Source organism: Ptychodera flava, chromosome 22 (assembly GCF_041260155.1).
Source record: "Ptychodera flava strain L36383 chromosome 22, AS_Pfla_20210202, whole genome shotgun sequence".
NCBI classification, from domain to species: Eukaryota; Metazoa; Hemichordata; class Enteropneusta; family Ptychoderidae; genus Ptychodera; species Ptychodera flava.
The window spans coordinates 4,986,889-5,009,402 of NC_091949.1; the positions used below are offsets into that span (position 1 = coordinate 4,986,889).

The following is a 22,514-nucleotide window of genomic DNA, read 5'->3' on the forward strand; positions in this document are numbered from 1 at the left end:
TAAACACACTTACTATATAATATAGATATTCCTTGCAGAGGTGTCTAGTTACAAGCTGAATGTTAATGAAAAATTTTGAGTCAATTTTCTTTGTATTGAAGAAAAAATTTTTATTTTGTTTTACAAAATCTTTTCAAAGAAGAAATCTTCCATTAGTTGGTTGAGAATATTTTTTAAATAAGATGATTATAAGTTTATGCAAAAGACAATATTTAAGGTTCCATAGCTCTTTCAATTTAGAAGCTCAGCTAATACGTATTGAGTGAAAGTGTTGAGTATAAACAATTATTTCAACCTTTACCATTAAAATTAATTTAACCTTAGTTAACTGTGAAGGAAACTCAGCAGAACCCAGTTATGCTGGTTTACAATTTTTTTTAATTGGGTAAAAGAATGGCATGAAGAATTAAAAAAATTTGATGAGAGGCCATTTTGTACATAATTACCAATACATTGAGAATATTAAAATGGCAATTCTTTATAGTGCAATTAGCAATCATTTTTTCTTGCAGCAGACTTCAATAAAAGTATTGAAAGTGGGCTTTTTAGTACATATTGACACTGAACTTGATATGGTGCTCGTAATGTGCTAATTCTTATATAAAGCAAAATAAAACTATTAGCCATCACTTGAAATGTTAAAATTCATGTTCATGCACAAGGGAATAAGATATGTTTCAAATACAAGCCACCATATTGTGAAATCAAACATTTACATTGTTGATATGTCTTATGTTTAATTTCTATTGAAAGTTAATAAAATATGGCCTTGGTATACCATATGGTATGAATGCGACTGTCTCGGAATTGTAAACTTTTATGCATTCATGTAAGAATTGGTGAATTTTTTTATGCAAATTGTCGAACAGAAAACTGCTGGTTTTCTGGATTATGTTTCACCTTTGGTAACATTTTCATTTTCACTCAATGATGGGTGAATAAAAATTTAAAAATGTCAAAAGACAAATATTATGCATTCAACTGATGAGAAAAATAAAATACGATGTTCGTTTTTCCAGAAATTCCGTATTCAAATGCTGGTGGATGGCACAGCTTGGATTATATTGTTTTAATTGCAGTGAAGGTGTTTAAATAGGTGCCTACCATAGTAAACTATTGCTACCTTAAATTATCATATTGACAGGTTATTTCAAATGATATCAATGTAAAAAATATGTAAAAAAATTGTTTTGATGTCCTTGTAAATTTCTCTTTTGCATCTGTTACTTCCCGGCTGTTTTGCAGTTGTACATTATTCTAGAAATAATAATAGAGAGCAATATCTTTCATTTTGTCTTTCTGTGTGAATGCCATGAATGATGGAACATGTACGGTGTTGGATTCTACCGTTGTTGCTGTCTAATACTGTCAGTTGTGTCATATTTGTGGTCGCACACCTGTTGTCCAACATGTGTTGATTAATTTGCATTTAACAGGTCACAGTTCTATCAATCTTAAATTAATATCATTGAAGTCATTGCAGTTATGTTTATTTGTAGCATTTAAAATGCAGACAGAATAAATTGATAAGTAGGCTAACAAAAATAAACAAAGATGTTTGTCTGTTTTGTTTGTGTTCTTCAGAAAACAGTTTCCAAATTGTTCTGACAAGTCACAGGTATGAGTGCCCTGCCTTGATATCAGGGTGTGTCGGTCCATCTTTCACCATACTCATTCCATGTGTAATGATTTGTCATAGCAGCCTACTTTCCAACCACTCCATATTTGGTAATTCATTGACCATATTTGGCATGTGACAGGACCCCTGTACTTGGTAACTGATAGGCCTGTTTTGGTGGTATTTCATCAGCTCAGTATTTACAGATGGTGGTAAAAAATTATTCTGACATCACAGTGATTATACATTGGTTGTATACATTCAGGGATATAAAAAATTTTGCTAACAGGACTGACTCAAACAATCTGTGTGTTACAGTGTAAACAGAAATAGCATGAATGCATCAGTCCACACAGTAAGTTGCAGGATAGCAGAATAAATTTAGCAGTTTTTGCAGAATTTATTGAAATTTAACAGTTAAATTGCCACAACCTCATTTCAATCAATTTGTGCATATCAATACAGTCATACATTTTAAGAGCAATCCAAATAAAATGTGGTATTAATGCAGGAGAGCAAAACAGTTTTGCTGAGTTTACCTGAATTAAGTAACAGCAACATTCTATGTCAAGCGCACAGCCCCATTTCTAATTAGTATGTATTGCCAGTATGTGGGTGTGCATCTATACAGCTCTACTTTTTGAAAACAATAGATACAAATACCCAGCAAGATCTGATGTTGAATGACAAGAGTTTTAACCTCTTGTAATCAGGTCATTTTGAGATGAAACTTTGGAATTCATCGTCTATTTTTAAAATGACTTATTCTCATTTATTTTCAATAGACAAGCGTGTTTGTACTATTTACAGAAGAGTACCCTTATATCCTGAATATGCCAATTTTATTTCAAGTCCCGAAACAAAATGGCTCTGTTTCTATATAGAAAGTATCATTTCTACCAATAGAAATTGAAAAACAAGTGACACAGTCACAAGCAATACAATTAAGAACAAAATATTCAAAATATACTGTCAGTAAATTGAGTTTATCAACCCTGTATTCAAGTATGAGAGTAAAAATGAAAACATGAGTAGTTTTAATGCTTTATTACTAAGCTGAATTTTGTAGAAATTTTATCTGAACCCAAGACACACTTAAATATGGTAAAGTCAAGGTCAAAACAGCTACAAACATATTTGAATCTTCTGTTGATGGGCATGGAGAGGATAACATATCAAATCATAACATACCAAGTCAAATGATATCATATTGAATCAAATCATGTCAAATGAAACTTGATTTGCAAGTTTATAGACAATCAGGCATACTTGACTTCAACTGCGTTCTGTCTGAGCTGCTAATCGTGAACTACACACCCCCTCCCTCCACCCCCGGCCCCCTCAACTAAACAAACCTGTGAGGTTCACTGACAGTTACCTAGCAAAGAAGCCAGCACTCAAAATCACTTGACAACATCCTAATTTCATATACTATGGCTGATTACACTGTTGATCTTTGAGTGTAGTCCCTCCACAGTGTGCAGTTAATACCAAGTAATTGTACAAACATGCACATGGAGAGATTACAATACTAGCTGTTTTAAAATGCAATAATTGTATTACAGGGCAAATTCAGTTCTGTAGGTTTGATAACCTTCAACCTCTCACCTGCGTTTTATTGGTTCAACCCATTGTACTTCTGACCAATGATCTTTATTCAGCGTCTTTCCTACAACACTTGCATGACAGTTTTAGAGTTCCACCCACCAATAGCAGGATTGTCAGTGTACTGTATTACACGTACAACACCTATCATTTTTGTCACATTAGAATGTTCAGGTCAGCATTTGAGGAAAAGTTATACTAAATACAGGCATCATAAAACTGAAGGACATCAATCTGAAAGTCACAATATGTCATGGACAATACAGTATCTGTCTCTTCTCTGATGATTTAGTGCATATGTGTGTATGCAACAGCCTGTTGTTTTTAAGTCCCGTCTTTCACTTGTTACCCCGTTATGTACAATACATGTTTTAAAATAGATGAAGCTCTATTGTGATGATGTGACCATATTGTTAGTGAATTCAGCTTTGCCTTTGTTTAAAGGATCAGTTCGAGCGTATCAGGGATATGTTTTTTAAGAAAACTATATATAATTTGACACTTCTATCTCTGTCAACCAATGGTCAATATCACTTACTCTTGACCGATAATCAATTTTTCAATCCAACAGCATTCTGAAGATATGAGCAGAATGCATTGATGGTCATTATTTGCTTGACAATTTCATATTTAAATATTTATGTATTAATTTCTATGGCTTTATGCTTTGGATCAACATGAAAACCTATTCCACAAAATTTCAAAGTTCAAGGACATTGATCATTTTACAGTTGTCAGTAGAACACCTGTGCCAACAACCGTGACTGGCAGATGCAAAAATTGCCTTTCCAGACTCATTTGCAACCAAACTTTGGTAAAGGTCTTTTGTCTTTTGTAACATGCTGAATAATAAAATCTGCCAAACATCTCTTAAATAGAATGGGATAGAGAGTACAAATATTGTGTAAGGCAGCAGCTACCTCAAACTTGAAAGTTTCAAACTTCCATTCATTCTGGGCTTTATTACGTTTGAAATCATTTCTTATTGAAAATCAATAAAGGAATTTCATGAGCATAGAGCAAATTATTAGAATAGTAAAGCAACACAGTAACATAGCAAAGTTTCTGATATTGATAATAAAATTGGCCACTGTCCTCAGGGCATGCCCTTGCGACAGTGTCCCCAAAATTGACCACTTTCACGGAAGTAGATTTCAAAACGAGACTACGCGCACCGGGGTGTTCCGGTGTATGCGCTGCTGTGGTCTGAGGCGGAAAAAACCTGGTTCTCGGAGGAGGGAGTTGGAGGAAAAAAAGTTTAGACTTTTCAAAAATCAAATGATAATCATGACAAAATATAAGGCTGACACACCGGTCATTTTCATCATAAACGCCAAAGAATATTACATTAGTTCTAACACTACGAGTGTTCAACGCTATGAAAGCCTGCAAGTTATATGGAACAAGTCACACTGACTAAACAACTACTTGCCCAGCGCTTACGATCAAAAATTAGTGCAGATTGCATGACAAATGTATTTCATCAAATAATACAAATACGGAATGCCTAATATATATTTATTTTAATAAAATTAGCAGTATTTTGTCCATAGGAACTTGTCAGTATCATTTGTTAGTATAGTGTAGAATTTATCGTTGATTGAACACCCCAGCGTATGTCGTATGATGATGTAAATACCCTGCGCGCGCATCTAAAAACCGCGGTCTTCCACATCCGGGAAAGTGGTCTATGGAATTCCCGCATTCTATGGGTCAATTTGAGCGCGCTCATGAGTCAACTTGGGTTGTTGTTGTTGGGTGTAGTCTGCAAATAATATCTGATACTGACAGTGGCCTTTGTTTTGTATAACTATTTTGAGGCATATATTTTGTGCTTTCAGAGCTGTGATTAGAAGTAATTAAAACTTGATATTATAACTTACTTGTAGTCGGACTGAGCTCTGATTGGCGACAGATACGGTACACTGCTACAATTACTGAAATTCAAGTGCAGCGACGTGGTTCCAGTGGCTTGAATTTTGTTTTCTGAAACTAATTTGTGATGGATAATGTCCCAAAAACATGCAAAATGTCCCCAAAAATAAATGGTAAAGGGACAGTGTCTCCCAGGTTTAAAAAACCTGGCTGTAACACTGGTGTCCACTGTTTTAACTCTGAGGCAAAGATTCAATTTTCTAATTTATCAAAAAAATTACTGTGAACACATTATTTCCTCCACAGGTTCCATACCTCTTCTCAAATTATTGTAAGGTTTAGAGAGTTAGACAATGTATCAGTGAGAAATAATCAGCTTTAATAAATTCAGGATGACATTGTGGTATAGAACCGTCATTTCCTATAAGAAGGCTGGTCCTCTGCATAGGGTGACCCGCTATATTAGAAATTAGGAGAACAAGCATAATTTCCTTCTCTAAAAGTAGATAGCTATGAAATTTAGCCTCTGTTTACATCACAGAAAGTTAGATATTAATTGTTATTCAGAAATGATTAGCATCATCATTGTTATCTTCTAATTTTTCATTTCCAACTGTAAAAATACTTTGTTGTCTTAGCCAGGAGTATGTTTTGCCCCAAGGCAATATTGAAATGAGAAAACCTAATTTAAAGCTGCCATTAAATTAGATACAGTATTATGCAATCAGTAAACCAGTATTTATGTCCAGTTCTTTCTGTGACTATCTTTTTATCATCTCATAAGTTTCTGTTATACTTCTTAGGGAAAAAGAGCTGTTAAATGGCTGAAATAAACGTGAAGGCATAAATTTCACCATGAAACACTCAATTGAATGCCATCTTTGAAATTGAAAGCTTTCAACCATGAAATTGAATGAAAATGAATTGTAAATTATGTGTGTTTATAGCTAGGTCTGAAATGAAGACGTTAAAGTGAGATTTTTCAGAGATGACTTATTGTTGTTAAAGTTTAATTAATGAGGTTTATTGATGATTTTGAACAATTGATATCAATAAGTCTGATATTTTATAGGTAGAATTTACCAGTGTGTCAAACTTTGAAGCTTACAGGTTTGTGGGTTTTTGTTAACATTGAAAGCAATAAATTTGTTTAAAGTTATTCATAAATCCTCATAAAAATGTAGCAACCATGTACATAGGCAGTAATTAAGGTAATTGCTAAAATAATATGAACACATTAGAAAATGAATATTTCCATTAATTTCATGGTTTGATATTGTCAGAATGGAAGTGTGCATCTATATACTATCTGCTATTTTTCATCGTCAAGTGAATAATATTTGACCTGGAAAGTATTTTGTTTACACTGATGAAAAAATTGTAAACAAAACACCCTGTTAATGTTAGTTGAATTAGATCAATGGAAAAAGAACTTAGACGTAACATTAAACCTCCATGTAGGAACAACAGGCCTGCTAACCACACATTTGTACACAGGGAATGCGTTCCCAACAAACAGTTAGATGTCAACTGATATTACATTTACAGATTAGGTCTTGTAATGATGTTTACAATGCACTTGTGTACACACGTGTGTCCAATGTATACTGCTTTACTCATGTGTAATTCGGAAGTCTGTCATGGAATTGTACTGTTTGCAGTCTGGCAGCATGCCAACCTCATTAGCATAAAGGTGCATCCACGCATATTGTAATTGAAATAACCCTTTACCAACCTGTGTATCTATTTCTGTTGCAGACGGCGCATATGCACAACCCTCCTCTGGAGAAGACTGAACGAGCAAAGAGCCCTCCATAGTAAGTACCACCAGCTGTTCATTGTAAATTGATGCATATGACTTGTGAGAGAATTAGATGTACGTTGGCTAGCCTGTTGGTTTGTACGTGGCCATTCTCTGTAACACTTTTGTCATATTCAGTTCCAGGTGACTGCCATGCTTTCCAGGTTACTGATAACATTTTAAATTTATTGTGACCAGATCACTGCACCAAACTGCTTTCCTGTGGAGTAGAATACAAAGTTCTACCACCAATAAACATTGACATGAAATATTACATTGCCAAATTATTCATAAATTTAATACCTGCGTACAGAAGGAGAATAGTGCTCAACTGTTCGATAATTGAAAATGCAGCATTGAATAAAATACCATGTTTTTGAAACATGTCTTATGCAAGAAAAAAATAATTAAGCTCATGAATATGGCATTTTTGGTCATCAAGTAGAAGTTTATTCCTGTAAGTGTAATTTTAAAGATGACATCCAAATTGCTTCAGAGTATCTGATATGTGGTATATCTGTATTGTTATCTTTGAACATGTGAACTGGTGTTTCCTATTGTACTCAGCTTTATGTGGCAACTGCAAGGTCATTCCATTGTATGCTAGTGTCAGTAAAGAGACCTTGGAATGATTTGTGGCCAATTGGATCTCAACACACATTAGTCGTCATTTCTATGACAAAGCATTTTATGGCTGTTAGTAACAAAGCCTGGCATTGTGACACAGTTTGACACTGGCAGTCTTTGTCAGTAGTTCTGCAGATAGTCTGTGACATAAGTAATTGACAATGCACGACTTGGTTGGTTATGATCACGACGTCCAGCATATTTGTCTATCATGTTAACCAGTCTGCTGATCATGCTTGTTATCACCAACATGTGTATGTAGTCTGTGCATTATCACCATCTCATCCAGACACTGCATAACGACAACAATTTCTGCGTCATTTATGGTTATTTCAACAAATACAAATCAGCCCCAAAGGTTTGAATTCCGGTCTGTGACATCTTTTGTTAAGTAAAATTATCACAACTAAGACATGTAAATACTATTTGCAAATTTCAAGAAAATAATACATCAGATTATTATCTTGTATTGTCACTAAAAATGACTGTCAAATTTAGATACCAATGCATTGGTCGCTATTTGAATTGGAAAGGGATCAGAATTCTGCATGCCTTTTTTACTTTCATCTATCATTGTATGCATTTAAATATGTGAGTCTATTGATGAAATGTATCGGGGCATATGAGAACTTCTACTGGTAGGTGTTGTCATGACAACCATGTGTGTCTGCCATTTTGTAAATGTCACCCCAGCATTTTTTGTAATATATGTTCATTTATGTCCATTTCACTCATTGAAATTTACATTTTGGCACAGAAAGTTCATTTTGTGCAGCCATTGCAAGTAATTTATGACTGAGCTTTTTGTACTATTCTTATTGCTGAATAGGGCATTCATCAGTCACTGAACAATAGTGGATAATATGTGGTAGCTGACAGATTACAGTGTATATTGATGAAAAAACATGAATTTAAAAGTCAAATTGCTGCTCTTTTTTATTCAAAGCAGAAAGGTTTGATACTGGTACAGAGCTTTACTGTAGACTGTGGCTCATTGACATTTTCTAATATTGTATTTTTGTAAAGTAGGTGCACAGACAAAGTGATAAATACATTTTTTTATTCATTTTTCTTTGAAATTCAAGTTTAGAAATTTTTGAACTTCTTTTCAAATTAGATTCTTAAAAAAGATTCATCAACTGTAAAACCAGGCATCAGCGATATAAACTGAGAAAATGACATCAGTTTAACATGTCCTTGATAAATATGGTGAGGTCAGCATTTCTGATGGAGCAATTTTATAATGATCCTGTTCTGTTATTTAAATATCATGTTCATTGATAATTGCAAAATAGAGCAAAATGCATTGTTGAATTTTAAATCAATCACCTTGTTCTTTGCTTACCTGTTCTTACAACAGCCTCTTGCGAGTGAAAAGAGTGTGAATTTATCTTTGTGGTTCATATGAAATGATACCTGCAGCTTGATCCCAAAATTTTGTCCTAAAATTCTGTCCAAAATCCAGAATTTGACCCTGTTTCAAATTTTAGGGTATAGCGCCACCATCATTCCTTTTTAGAAATGTGCAATTATACTCTCTACTACAGAAGGAGCTGTTTAACTCAAAAGATTAAACACCAAACTTCATGCATTAATACATGGAGTATAACATGTTATCAGATGTCCTAGAGGTCAAAGGTTAACACAAATCTGCAGCCAGACTGTTGATAATATCAAAATGTCAGAGTTCAAAATACTTATGAAATGAATATTTGTTGTTTAATAGCAGGTATTAATGTGCTATTTGCTCAGCAACAGTCTTTCTGAGTAAAAATGCCACAAAAGCTCAATAGTGTGCTGGAGGCATGTTTGTTGGCGGCAAATAAGTTGTATTGATCAGTTAAGCCCCAGTGTCATCACAGGGTGTTAAGGTACAGCTCACAATTAATACAAAATTTACAAATATAAAGCCTCAGAATGAGACATCATCGACCATAGCTGTCCCATTTCCTCAGAGTTAAAAAAGGAGACAGTATGGTAAATATCATTTGGGATTTGAGGATTAAAATGGTATTGAAAGATATGCACTTGGAACAGCTATTCAAAGGTCACAGTTCTAGTTAGACTGTTAGTGAAAGTATGGATAAAAGCATGCCGTGGCATCAACGTGACCCTTCCATTTTATACATAGTAATATGATCAACACACTGCATGACTGGTGGAATGTAGCAGTAAGATGCAAGGTTGAGGGCGCTGTGACATTACACAAGCCAGCCACCTCAGGGAAATACTTGTACACCCGTGCTTAACTATTTTATGAATTAAAGTTTAATAATGTCTGAAGCGGAAGACGCTCTTTCAGAGTGAGACAGTCAAAGTCATAGTTTTCAGCTTGTTTATAGCTTCATTGATTCATTTCTAAAATGGTCAAAAACTATATTTTCACTTCTGTTATTTTCATGAAAGTGAACAATTTTCCTATTCAAGCAAAGACAGAAAAAGACAAATATTTTCAAATTACAGATATCAATAAATTTTAGCAAAGTTGCTTCTCATCCACAAAAATCAGCATAGAAACCCAAAATCGCATGAAAAAAGACAATTTTAAATTTCGCTGAAACTTTTCATCTTTATTTTATGATACCTTGCAATAGAGATTTGCAATCAGCTTGTGAGGGCCATTCAATTGTGAACAAGATTATCTTTTCAAGGGCACCAACTGAAACAGATTATTTTCATAATAAAGACCATGAAATGTTCTGAGATTTTCACATATGCTAGGTGCCATATGGGTTCCTGAAATATAATTTCCTAAAGCTATTATTACATTTCCATTATTTGCTTAAATGCCATGGCAGCCTTCAAAATATTAACATACTACATCAGGCTGTCGGCTTTAACCTTTACTTTACATTAGGATTTAAAACTCTTAGTTTCAAAGGACTCATAATTGCCATCCAGCTGGGCTTTATCAGGAAAAAGCCACAGCAAATCTCAAATTAATCTGACCAATCAGAATGGGCTTTACCTTGAGAAATGTTGAATATGTAGATAAAGGGATTCAGTGATGAAGGTATCTGGTTGTGAAATAGCAAATATGTACTCAGTGTGACTGCCTTTTGATTTTAATATGTAATCATTAAGTGTAAAGGATAAAGTATGATAATTGTTAGCAATACACAATACTCCTGTGACAATACAATGAATATGGTACGCTATTATTTATAGGTTTGAATGGTAATTTTAATTAATGAAAATGATTGTACTGGTATGTGATTTTAGTAGTAGGCAGTGTGCCCTCTAAGTCAATATGACCCACCTGCCACAATGCAGACAAATGCCTGTGACACAAGCAAAATGTTTTTGTTTACATGTAAAGATATAGGGGTGATGAAAACATTTTTCCACAAATCCCAAATTGATGCAAAGCTACCAGAAAGGCAGGTCTCTAGAGGGCACACTGGTAGAAGGCATAGCAAAATATCTATAAATTCTATCTGTGGCGTAATATGCAATACTGTATAAATGCATTGAATATTTCAAATAATATAACATGCTAAGACACTCTAATTCACCTTATCTTTATTTACTATGATAGAAAAGAGGCAAAATTTTAGAAAATATCAAAAGGATGGAAAGTAATAATACTTGAATTTTAACCTTCCCCATCATGGTTTCACATGGACCTATTGTTACCAATAGTGATTCTGGACCTGTGTACAGGGATTTTGGGTGAACTGGTTTAAGGGCATGAAGAAAGGACATCAGAAACTCAATGACGCATCAAGATGGTGTCAAACTACTGAAAAAACATAAACCATCATTCACTTTTCCAGTTTGTTTTCATTTCAGGCCCTGGTTCTAGGTTTTCTCTAGTTTTCAATACCGAATGTTGATATGATGCCATTTTCTTACCATAACAGTATCAGTGGTAGCAGGACATTGCCAGCCAGTTACAGACGTTCTGATCAAGTTTCGCCGAGGCAAACTCAGTCACAACTCTACCCTGACACCAGACACCAGTCTCCGCCAGCCCACTCACCGCCGGTGATAAGTCATGATCTGTACAAAAACATCCAAAAAGGTGGTGATATCCCAATACATGGACTGAGAAAACCAGAAGATGAGCAAGGTATGGAGCTTTCATCAAAGCCATTGAATATATGTATTGTACTGCATTGATGAGTGTCATTGTCCAGTGTACACTTCATGTAAGCATTCATCGTTTCAAATGCAACAGCAAATATACAGTGGATATGTCTACACTAAATGTCAATAAAATAACATAAATCATGTGTTCATACATGCAAATGTATGTCAAGTGGCAGTTTTCCCGTATTTGTGTTTCCTGTCTTTCTGATTGTTGCACCAACTCTGTTGACTGTCGCCTGGACACACCTTTCTAAGCCTCTATGCTGACTACCTGTCATGGATTACAACTCTGTATCAGATACTTTACAATGTGTTGGCTCATAGCTTGCATGAGACTTTGTTTTCGGTGGTGGTAAGAAGGCCCTTCAGTTGAAGTAAACTTCATCCTTGGTGAGCTTTGTGGTGTACAGTCGGAAAAGATTTGTTGAATCTCTTTGCTTGCCACGTGTGATTCCTTGAAGTGGTTATTGTACAATTTTGTCACATCTTCCTTGCTTTGCAACAAAGACTTCAATCTGTGACAATTGTATCACCTATTCAGTGATATGAAGAATTTGTTACAATTGGGTGTTCTGTTGAAGCTGCCCTTTCCAATGGAAACAGACGACAAAGAAAGCCATTATCGATAACTATTTTACCTCTGCACTGTAGCTCAGACGCTATGATTGTTTTAAATGGAATCTGTATATAGCAAATGATGTTGAAGGCAATGCAAGTTGCTTTGTTATTACTCACTAAAATATCAAACCCTCTGTAGGAGTACCGGTACATGTAGCTGCCAACCTTTTATGCTATAATATTTATGTGTAATCTTATTTTCAAGAGATGAGTGATAAAAGGATAAAGCCCTTCTTTTTCTTACCTGTCCCATTTTAGGAAAAAAACTACATATGATAATACAAGTATTTCAGGGAAAGTATTCTTGAAAATAGGAAATGAAAAAAGTTTAAGTAAACTCTGAGATTCACTTCAGCACAAGAATGTATACTTAAAACTTGCCATTGTAAGTTGGTGGATCTTCTAAGGAAAGCTGGATAACACGATACCAGTACATTGAAGGAAGGTTACTTTCCACCAAAAAGGGGAATAAAATATCAAACCCAATATTTTACTTTTAGTTTTGTATCGTGTATTATGGCCCACATTACAATATGCCTCAGTGTGTTCTGAATATTGCCTAACCTTCAAGATAAATAGTTTTAGGAAAAGCATAAAAGTAAAAAGTGAATTAACATAGCTGGAAATACTGTAGTTGTAGTAAACTTGCTCTCCTATGCCTGTAGTAATAGTATGCAGCATCATAATTCTAGTGTTCAGTGTGAATAGTAAACAGGTATACTTGGTATCTCATGCGCACTGTGAGAAAATCTCACCATGCTACCATGCTAGCTATAAATCATACTATTGTAGAAATTTTAGAAATTGGGAATCTAGTGCCATTAATAGCATAAGTTGCAAGGTTTTGTGTTACATAACATTGATGTTTTGTATCATTTATCAATTGCATGCTATCAGAGAATTCTCAGATGTGTGTTGAATCTCTGATGTACATATAGTATGCTTTTGATAAATTCAGTGATGCGTCCAGTAACTGTTAACACCACACCGCACAAAATGTCTCTAGTGAAGCAATGGTGTATCATGATGTGTCAGCACATTATAAACATGATAATAACCCCATCACAGCTTTGATGTGAACTTAACCTGCTCTTTATGTTCCACATATCTGTAATTTGCACCTCAGCATTACTTTTCACACTGCAGACAAGGGAGAACTGATGTCATAACATTGATCCAAACAGAAATAAACTATGACTTTGATATGCAGTCCATGGCTTTGTTGTGAAAGTCTTCAAGACAATGACATTTTTAGCCATCTAAAAAATATCAACATATATACATGTGATGTCTTTCAGTGACTTTAATGTCATGTGATATGAATCAAACAAACAAGGACTGGAAAATCGTCCAAACATTTAGTGCTGTTGTGTGCTTTTTTAATTCAAAATGTATTTGGCCATGTATTACTCTGTTAACTTCCCTAAGATTGGGTATCAGTAACTATTGATCAGGGACAGTTGCTTAGAATGAATGTCAATCACCAGAGTTATCACCGGATGCAAAAAGTGATCTTTTTATCAGTGAGTACTGAGCCATCCATGCACATTTGTGGAGGCAATAATTGTGCTGAACAAACCCAGTTTTCAATTTTTAGTACCAGCTGTTTTCAATTACTGACCAAACAATACTTCATCAAACTTTTCCATCAAGCATTTTGAGTAAATGCATTTATATACATAATTAGTAATAATTATATTATAGCTCTGTCAATACCAGTGAATTTTCTGATGTCAAACCCTTATCCCTGGATTATTACTGATAATGTATCCGATTATCCAGCATTGGTACCCTAGATGTTTTCTACATCTACAGATACACTGACATGGCCAAGACTATAAAATAATAGCAATAATGGACCCCTTCCCTGCCCAGAATGAACTAAAGTGAACTTTGCACTCCATAATGTTCTCCTCTGTGCCTCGTACCCTATGATGTGCAAAGTTTGCTTTCTTCCACTATGGGCCTGTAGGTGTTGATTGTTGCTTAAACATGTACATCCTAATTTTTAAAACATAAGTAATTTGGTGAAATTGAGTGATAAGGAAAATCAAACACCGTGACAACAGATCTCCCTTTGCTTAATCATAGTAATTAAGGTATTGACTCTGCTCTATGTGAATTTCCATTAATTGTAAAAATTAAGTTATACTGGTACTAACTAATCTTACATAATTATTAACTTTAATGCTATTCTTTTGCCTGCAGATCATTTCGCTATTCCATCATTCATACTAACACCCACCAATATTCTGCCATTCTCTTCAATTTCACAGACATCACTGGTTGCCATCTAGCCACACTAACATTTGAACCCAAATCTCACAGGGGAGTGCAAGTACCTAACTTAAGTAATAGTTTAAAGGGTGGACATTGGGAAACAGAGTTCTTAGCCATGTCAGAGCAAGATGCATCATATGATTCAAATTTGCTATCAGTGCATGATATGACTTGCCATTATGAGGCACAATCACAAGGGAAACATCTTAGCAATAAGTCTGGTAAAAAATTTAGCTTTATGAGAGCATGCATGCAAGAGTTTGATGGCTCTAATCAGAGAAGTGATGATTATTCAGTAGAAAACGAAAAGCAAGGTTTCAGACCATGGATTAGACCAGAGCTGCTTGTGGAAATGAGGCCTGAGGACCATCAGGATCAGCTGATAAGTCAGGATGAGAGGGCATTACATAGCCAAGCCCACCATCAAATATCAGATTCACATGTTTGTGATGATTGCATAGAGATTCAGGAAATCTTTGGGAAGAAAAACAGAATGAGTAAGTCCGGAAAGAATGTTGAGGTTCAGACTTTGGTGACTGGAAAGGTTGCCCCCTGTGCAATGAAATGCAGTAAAATTTTGGTCGAACCAAACTGGGACTACAGAGAGCATCCTGTGATTGGGGGATCTAAAACAGAGGGGGATGATTTTCAAAGCAGTGGGAAAATCCCAGCCATCAAAGAAAACATTTCTGAAGTAAACAAAACAAATGTTGAGAAGAGTGACCCTGGATATACAAATTTTACTGCTGAGATTGTATTTCCCAAGGCAGTTTTCAGGAAACCAAAGCCAGTGATGGGTGGTAGTCCAATGTACAGCAATGCCAACCATGGTGTTGATGATGAGGAGGAATTTTACTACAACAGACAACCACGCTATCCTGAAAGAGACGAGAGTAGAGAAAATCTTAGAACTCAGCCTAGACCAAGCACATATGGTAGAGAGGAACCTCAGCAGAGGGCTTCAATGTTGCAGGATAGGTATCAGGATGATGGTAATTTCTATTTAGATAGAGGTGAGAGGGACGATGGACATGAAAGGGATAGCCATGGGATAGATTGGGACAGACAACAACACGGCTTTTATGAGCCACCTGTTTCTCATCTTGAGTCGGGGTATGAGTCTATAGAGCAAGGGGATAGAGACCCACAGAGATTATCAGAGCATTGGGAAGGATCTGAATTTCGGCGAGCTGTACCAAAAGACATGCGTAGAGAAGAGAGAAGGTCTCGGGATGATTTCTATATTGAGCCATACAGTGACAGGCCAAATGCATCAAATTACATTCCTAGCAGTAGAAGAGCAATGTCCCAGGAAGATCTCTCGCAAATTGCTTCTAGGGCTGGGACAGGTGTTGTCAAGTCACCAGCCTTTGATCAACAATCTTACTATGCCTACGCTGACAGAATCTACCATGCATCCAGACGAAGCAGAAAATACATTGATTTGAAGGATTTTTATGCCAAAATTGACTATATTTTGGAACTTAGACATCAAAAGAAGACAAAAAGCTTTGTGCGTAAGTATATGCCATCGGAATACAGCATCCGCCAGTTCAATGATGCCCTTGCATACTATGAGGAATTAGAAGCCATTGCACATGAAGGGGACCCCCTCCTAGATCCAAACAGGGTTGCAAGAATAAGATGGCAAAGAGATAAGGATACAGGTCTTATTCAGAGGGAACGAGATGCTGAAGACTTGTATCAACATTTTTCAGAGCTAGAAAGAGGTCTTAAAACTGAACCCAACATTGATCGTGCATACATATTGCGAAGAAGGCGTACTTCAGGTGCTTCTGACCTACAGCTTCGGTATTATGATGTAGGTGATTTGTACAGGTACTATTCAGAACTTGAAGAGCAAGCCAGTGGCCCACCGAATTCAAGAAGTGAACCATTCGAGTTCTTCCATGCTGGTCAAGTTTCTAACCTTCATAGGTATTATGAAGATATTGAGCAACATCTCGATGAACGTCTAAGGTACAAGCTGTCTCATATGCCAGCAGAGTTGCATCATCAGGAAGCTCAGGTTGGACTGATCCATGACAAGTATGAAGAAATGGAAGACTTTGCAAAGGCTGGTATTGATACCATGAGACCGCATAAAGCCAGAAAAGTGCCTCTGGTAGACCCTAACTACTTTAATCAAATAAGACATGCACCACATGCTAAACCATCTGAAAAGGTACCACTAGTTGACCCTAGTAGCATGAGGCATACACCATACACAGATATCATCACAAGCAAAACCAAAATGTCTCCAACAGCAGGTCTTGGGAAAAGTTCCATTGATGCTGCTATTGATTGGTCAGAAGTACAGAAGAGGACACCTGTGCAAGAACCCATCTTGAAAGCAGAACGGCCATACAGAGCGGGTGAAGTAAGTGCAACTATTCCAGACAGCTATAGAAATAGGTATGGTAATCACGAACCTAGTAGATATGACAAAGCCATGGGTCGAGAACGATCAAGTAGATCACCTACAAGACCATCATTAAGAGAACCTGTAAAACCCTCTTCTGCAGACAGATACAAACCAAAGTATTCACCTCAAATTGACAAGCCAGCAAGTCCACAAAGACAAGAGAGTCCGTCAAGATCACTGCATGAGAGTGTACATGAAAGGATATCACCTAAAATTGATGATAGATTTGGCAAGAAGGATGAAAGAGTTCAATCACCAGAGTCTGCTGACAACAAGCATGTACGTGCTACTCCAAATCACTTCCCCACAAGGGAGGACAGATATCTGCGAGAAAGAACACCAAGTCCATCTGTGCAACTTCCAGAAAATGAAAGAGCCAAAGAGACCAATCAAAGTCAACCAGATGATTTTAATAGAGAAAAATTAGTTTCTCCACAGACAGCACTGTCTTATGGTAGGCCAGATAGGTTTGGGAGGAATGAGTATGAAAGACCATCTAGTGTGCCTTCACAGAGAGAAGGCTATGACAAAAGAGGTAAAGGCCATCCTGTTCAAGTTTCAACTCAGACTTTGATGCCAGAACGACCTCGTGACTTGAATGTTCCTTCCAGGAGTGCGGATAATACTTTCAATAGATCTGCAATGAGCCCTCCCTCACGGCAAACTAACAGCAGGCCTGAAAGACCAAATTACCTTCCTGACTACAAGATACCATCTAGAGGTTCCTCTGGTCCAGGATCCAGGGTTTATGGAAATAGGAATGAACCATACAAAGTACCAGAAAAAATGCCTAATAAGTACTCAAGAGAACCACAGAAAACAGAATGTACCCCAAGGAGGATATTTAGTCCACCATCCAGATTTGATGCAAAGAGGGAGAGTCCAGAAAAATCCTATGCTTATGCACCAAGAACAGATGCAGGAAGAGAAAGTCATGACCCAAAATATGCTTCTGATGACAAAACTTTCTACAAAAGAAAGGGTGGCAAATTAGATGATCATGAGAGACCAATCAATGATGAAGACTCTAGGAGACCATCGGAAACTCTTTCAGGGGGAAGGAATGTAACAAGAGCCAGTGATCAACCAATAGGGAAAAGGTCAACATTCAGCCCAAGCAGACAAGAATCTCATCGTCTTAATTCTCCTGCAAATTTGAGCAATAAAGATTATGGAGAATATGCACCAGAGTCACAGAGGCCTGTATACAGAGGAGTATCCAAACCATCTGAGGACAGATATCAACAGGGGCGGTCAGTTCAAAGACATGAACCACGGTATCTTGACAAAGATTTGACCGACAAGGATCTGTATGGATTTAGGGGGCAGTTTCTCCGAGCAAAACAAACTGCAGAAGAGAACTTGAAGTTGACTACACCAGAGATGGAAGAGGCTAAAAGAAGAAAGAGACAACAGCAAACATATGGGCGAGCAAGACCTAAGTCTGACAGCTTTCCAAAAGAAAGTCCTGCAGGTTATAAACCCGCCAGGCCACTTTCAGATAGTTTTGGCACCCAAACATTACCAGCTGAAAGCTATAGATATGGAGATGATCCCAAGTCTATTTCTCCTGAATATCCTCATCAAGATGGCAGCCCACCTCCCCAGATGTGTACACATTCTACTCAAACAGAGGATGATCTACTGATAGACCAGGTACCATTCAATCATAGAAGTGATGCTGCCAAGAGGTATGATATCCCCAAATCACCAGATCGTCTTTCATCAGCAAACAGAGAATCTTCACCGCAGGACAAAAGGGGAAGATATAGCCCTCCAAAAGGAGCCACTTCAACTCCTCCAAGTTATTCTGATTCAAGGAGACAGGCCACACCTCAGTTTTCCAGACTTGACAGAGGCACAGCTCCTGTTGTAGGCACATATCGAAGAGAAATAACCCCGGACATCAACAGAGGAGGCAAAGAGCCTGTTAGAGATCAGAGAGGCACAATTCCTCTTGCAGTACAAGATAGCAGAGGAACTAGTACTGCTCCTACAGCAGAACGAGACAGGAAATCAACCTCTCCAACACGACGTGAAAGTAGAGAAAGAACTCCAATTGCTGAGCGGGATAGTAGGCGTACAACTCCTCTATCAGGACAAACTGCTAGAGAATCAACTCCTCTTGGAGGACAGGATAATAAAGGTAAAACACCAACTGCAGAAAGATACGGCAAAGGCTCTATGGGTACTCCTCTTGCTGGAAGAGATGCCAAAGATAACATTCCAGTAAACAAGATTGATTCAAAAGACATGGCTCCACTCAAGGAAACAGGTACTAAAGATAAACCAACAGTCAAAGGAACAGATGGCAGAGCCCTTGATGATCCTGTCAAACCTGGACAGAAAATAGTGTATACATATGATGTTTACATGATTAAACCTGCAGATGATGAACAAGTAAAGGAAACAACAACTACACCAAAGTATGCATTTAAGTTGAAGGACAAAGAAATCATTGACAAATCTACTTCTACGCCAACAGACATCAAGAAAAAGTATGGCTTCGATGAGTATGAAACCTACGCTGAATACAAACAGAAGCATTTTTTAGACAAAGGCGAGACAGACTCTGAATCACAGAGCTCAGGGCTTGTAACCGCAGCCCATGAGACCTCTGATTACGATTCTGTCTCGCGAGTCAAGGAACCGAGTCTCACTGCTGCAGACTCTCCTGCTTCTACAGAGCAGCAAAAGGGTATGATTATTGATAAGGAAAGATATGCCAATATAACAGGGATCCCTTATGGTAGCAGTTCTGTGATTGGAAAGAAACAACCCACTAACAGCCAGATGGATGGAAAGGAACAGCATGCCATCAAGCCGCAAACACAAGACACCCTTGACGTAGCATATGCACATGGAAAAGATAGGTCGTCAAGGGACACTTCTCCATTCAGCCTCAATGATGTAACATCTGGAAGTAGCTCTCCATACAGCCATAAGGGGCCATCCTCTTCAGGTACTAGCTCCCCCTACAGACCATATTCAATTGAGGAGGGTAAACTTTCTGATGGATCGGTTCCAAATGACGATGATATGGAAAATAAGCAAAGATCTGTCAAAGAACTTAAGCAGCATTTCCTTGAGATGCAAGAGCAAAGTAAATATGGTGGTGAATCGTCTTCTGCTTGGAAATCCCGTCTCACAGAGGACAAGAAAGATCCACATGAAAGGAATCGGCAACAGCAGAACACAGACTACCGAGTGACAACTTTGAAAACTGAATCATTTCATGCGAACTCAAGTGATGCCACAGCTAAGGATACCTTTAGTGGACCTTTTACAACGACAAAGAATGGTGCAATGTCACCAGGCCACAGCATCGGAGGCCCTCGAAGTTTGTCCCAAGATATACCTGATCAAAGTAACAAGCAGCAGGTGAAGAAAGCTACGAGGGGTCCACCAACGCGAAGTGCCTCAGTTGATGCTATTCAGCAGCATGCCAACAAACAGGCCTCTGACTTTGGCAAACTGCAGAAGTGGGATGTTACTCAAAAGCTAGATCAGATTGCAGACAAAGATGAAAGGCAGGTTGCCAGTGTTCACTCCCCAGATGGTAAACTTCCCACTGTTCAAAGTGATCATTCCAGAAGCTCAAGTAGAGATTTCAACCCAAAACCAAAGCCATACACTCCAACTTCTTACTCCCCAGTATCAGTCACTCCCATCAGAGACCAAATTTCCCCTAAACCTGACAGTCAAGTCAGAGACTTTAATCCTAAACCCAAACCCTTCAAACCCATGGCAGCCAATCATGTCCATAATCCAACTCTCTCTGGAGCAAGTTCCAGCAGTGATGCCACGGTAGTTGAAAAAAAGATTGGAGGAAATATAGAGAGAAGGGAAAACAATGTTGACATTCTAATATTGGATGAAAATAGACCCTCTGAAGATGCCTCAATTATTGATACTCTCAGTAGCATTGAGAACCTCAACATCAGCCAGCAAGATATTGACTATACATCCACAGATCCTCAGGCCTCTGTTACAGAGCTAAAATCAAAGTATGAGAGTATGTCAGTTGATGCTAGGTTAAGAGCAAAACAGTTAGTCTATGTGACCGGGACAGTGTCTTCCCCTGATTTGAGAGCCACAGGTGGTCAGAGACATGACCAACAGCCATTTTCTTATACCAATTTGAAGGCCCCTGTTGCAGAATTGAGAGATTTGAGAAAACATCAGCACAGTAGCAATGAGATAGAAACAGATCATAATGGCCTTGCCAGGCACCATAGTTATCCCTATATTGCTGAAGACAAGGAAAATATAGGTGGCAATTCAGGTCCCCCAGGTCACGCCATTGATGAGATTAGGGTGAAAGTCGTCAAAGGAAAGCAAAGGAGTTTGGGTGTCAGAGACTGCCCTTAGTTCGGCATCACTTCCTATAAACCATGGCAACACACATCAGTGGCTAGACCGCCTTGCTAATGAAATGGATCATGACACAAAAAAGAAGTCAGCGTCATCCATTTCACTGCCTGCAAAGAAGACAGAACGAAGTGCGGCGGAAAGAGTGAAGGCAAAAGCAGCCAAGCAAAAAAACAAAGGTTCAGAAAGTATTTTAATCAATATTTAAATGTCCCAGCTGCATGACCTTGAAAAGAAAAATAAGCTGATTGATGTCATTTTCAGTTTGGGAATCTGTTCTTCTCATATCGGTGGATTTCTTTTCTGTTTATTATGTCCCAGTTCAGTAATAATGGTGACTATCCTACAGTCCACTTTCAGTTTGGTCACTTTACCTTATATTTACCCACACAGTACTTCCTTTACCAACAGGTTATCAAAAGTGGTGGACCTTTTGGCATTCATCTGGTGTTTTTTGTTTTGCTTTCTGGAATTGTGATTATTTTTGTTTTTTGCTGTTTGTAAAAATCTGTTTTCTTATTTATTTGCGGTCTTGCTCCTTTACCTTTAGATGTACCTGCAAAAACTTTGAAGATGCATGTTTGAATGCTCTTTTGATATGCTAATTTTGTTGTGTACACACAGGCATGTATATTAATATTTGACTTCAGCTACCACAATGATGGAGGCCTTATCCCCAGCCATACTCCATTCCTAATAATAACACTGATCACCAATCATTCATATTCTACAAAAACATATCACTGTTCTGCAGAATTTGTACTTGATCCATTCATTTGATTATCACAACCCATTGCTTCATGTTTATGTTTTGCTCATATTCATATCTTAACAAACAAAACGTTGCCAAAATTTCAGGAACTGAAAATTATGCAGAAAATATTTAGGATAACTTGAAAATCTAAATTTCAGAAACAGGAAATATGCTCAATAATTTACAATATTTGCCATCCATTGTGATATTGTGAATTACTAATTAAACAAATTGCACCAAGTGAAACAGAAATTGACATTGCCCTCCTATAAATTATCCTTTATTCATCATCATATCAGTCAGTTCAAAACTTTATTTCCAGTACATGATTTTCACTTGGTATTTGCCATATTTCTTTGGCATTCTTCCATGAATCCAAAATTCATGGATTGCGATGAATAACATAGCTGATAGATTCTGTTCACTGAATAAAAATAAATAAAAAAAT

General features: G+C 37.2%; 1 protein-coding gene across 50 annotated transcripts in view; it reads left to right on the plus strand.

Moving 5' to 3' along the window:
• LOC139122505 (mucin-2-like) overlaps positions 1 to 22,514 on the plus strand; it is a 166,389-nt gene that overhangs the window by 125,014 nt on the left and 18,861 nt on the right. For 36 of the 50 annotated variants that reach the window (XM_070687919.1, XM_070687924.1, XM_070687913.1 and 33 more), the window contains 3 exons: positions 6,857 to 6,915; positions 11,390 to 11,598; positions 14,513 to 21,491. In XM_070687919.1, the coding sequence (XP_070544020.1) occupies positions 6,857 to 6,915; positions 11,390 to 11,598; positions 14,513 to 21,312 (7,068 nt within the window). In that variant the 3' untranslated portion in view covers positions 21,313 to 21,491. The remainder of the gene's footprint in view (positions 1 to 6,856; positions 6,916 to 11,389; positions 11,599 to 14,512; positions 21,492 to 22,514) is intronic. The other 14 variants (XM_070687953.1, XM_070687959.1, XM_070687964.1 and 11 more) reach the window with 1 other exon arrangement.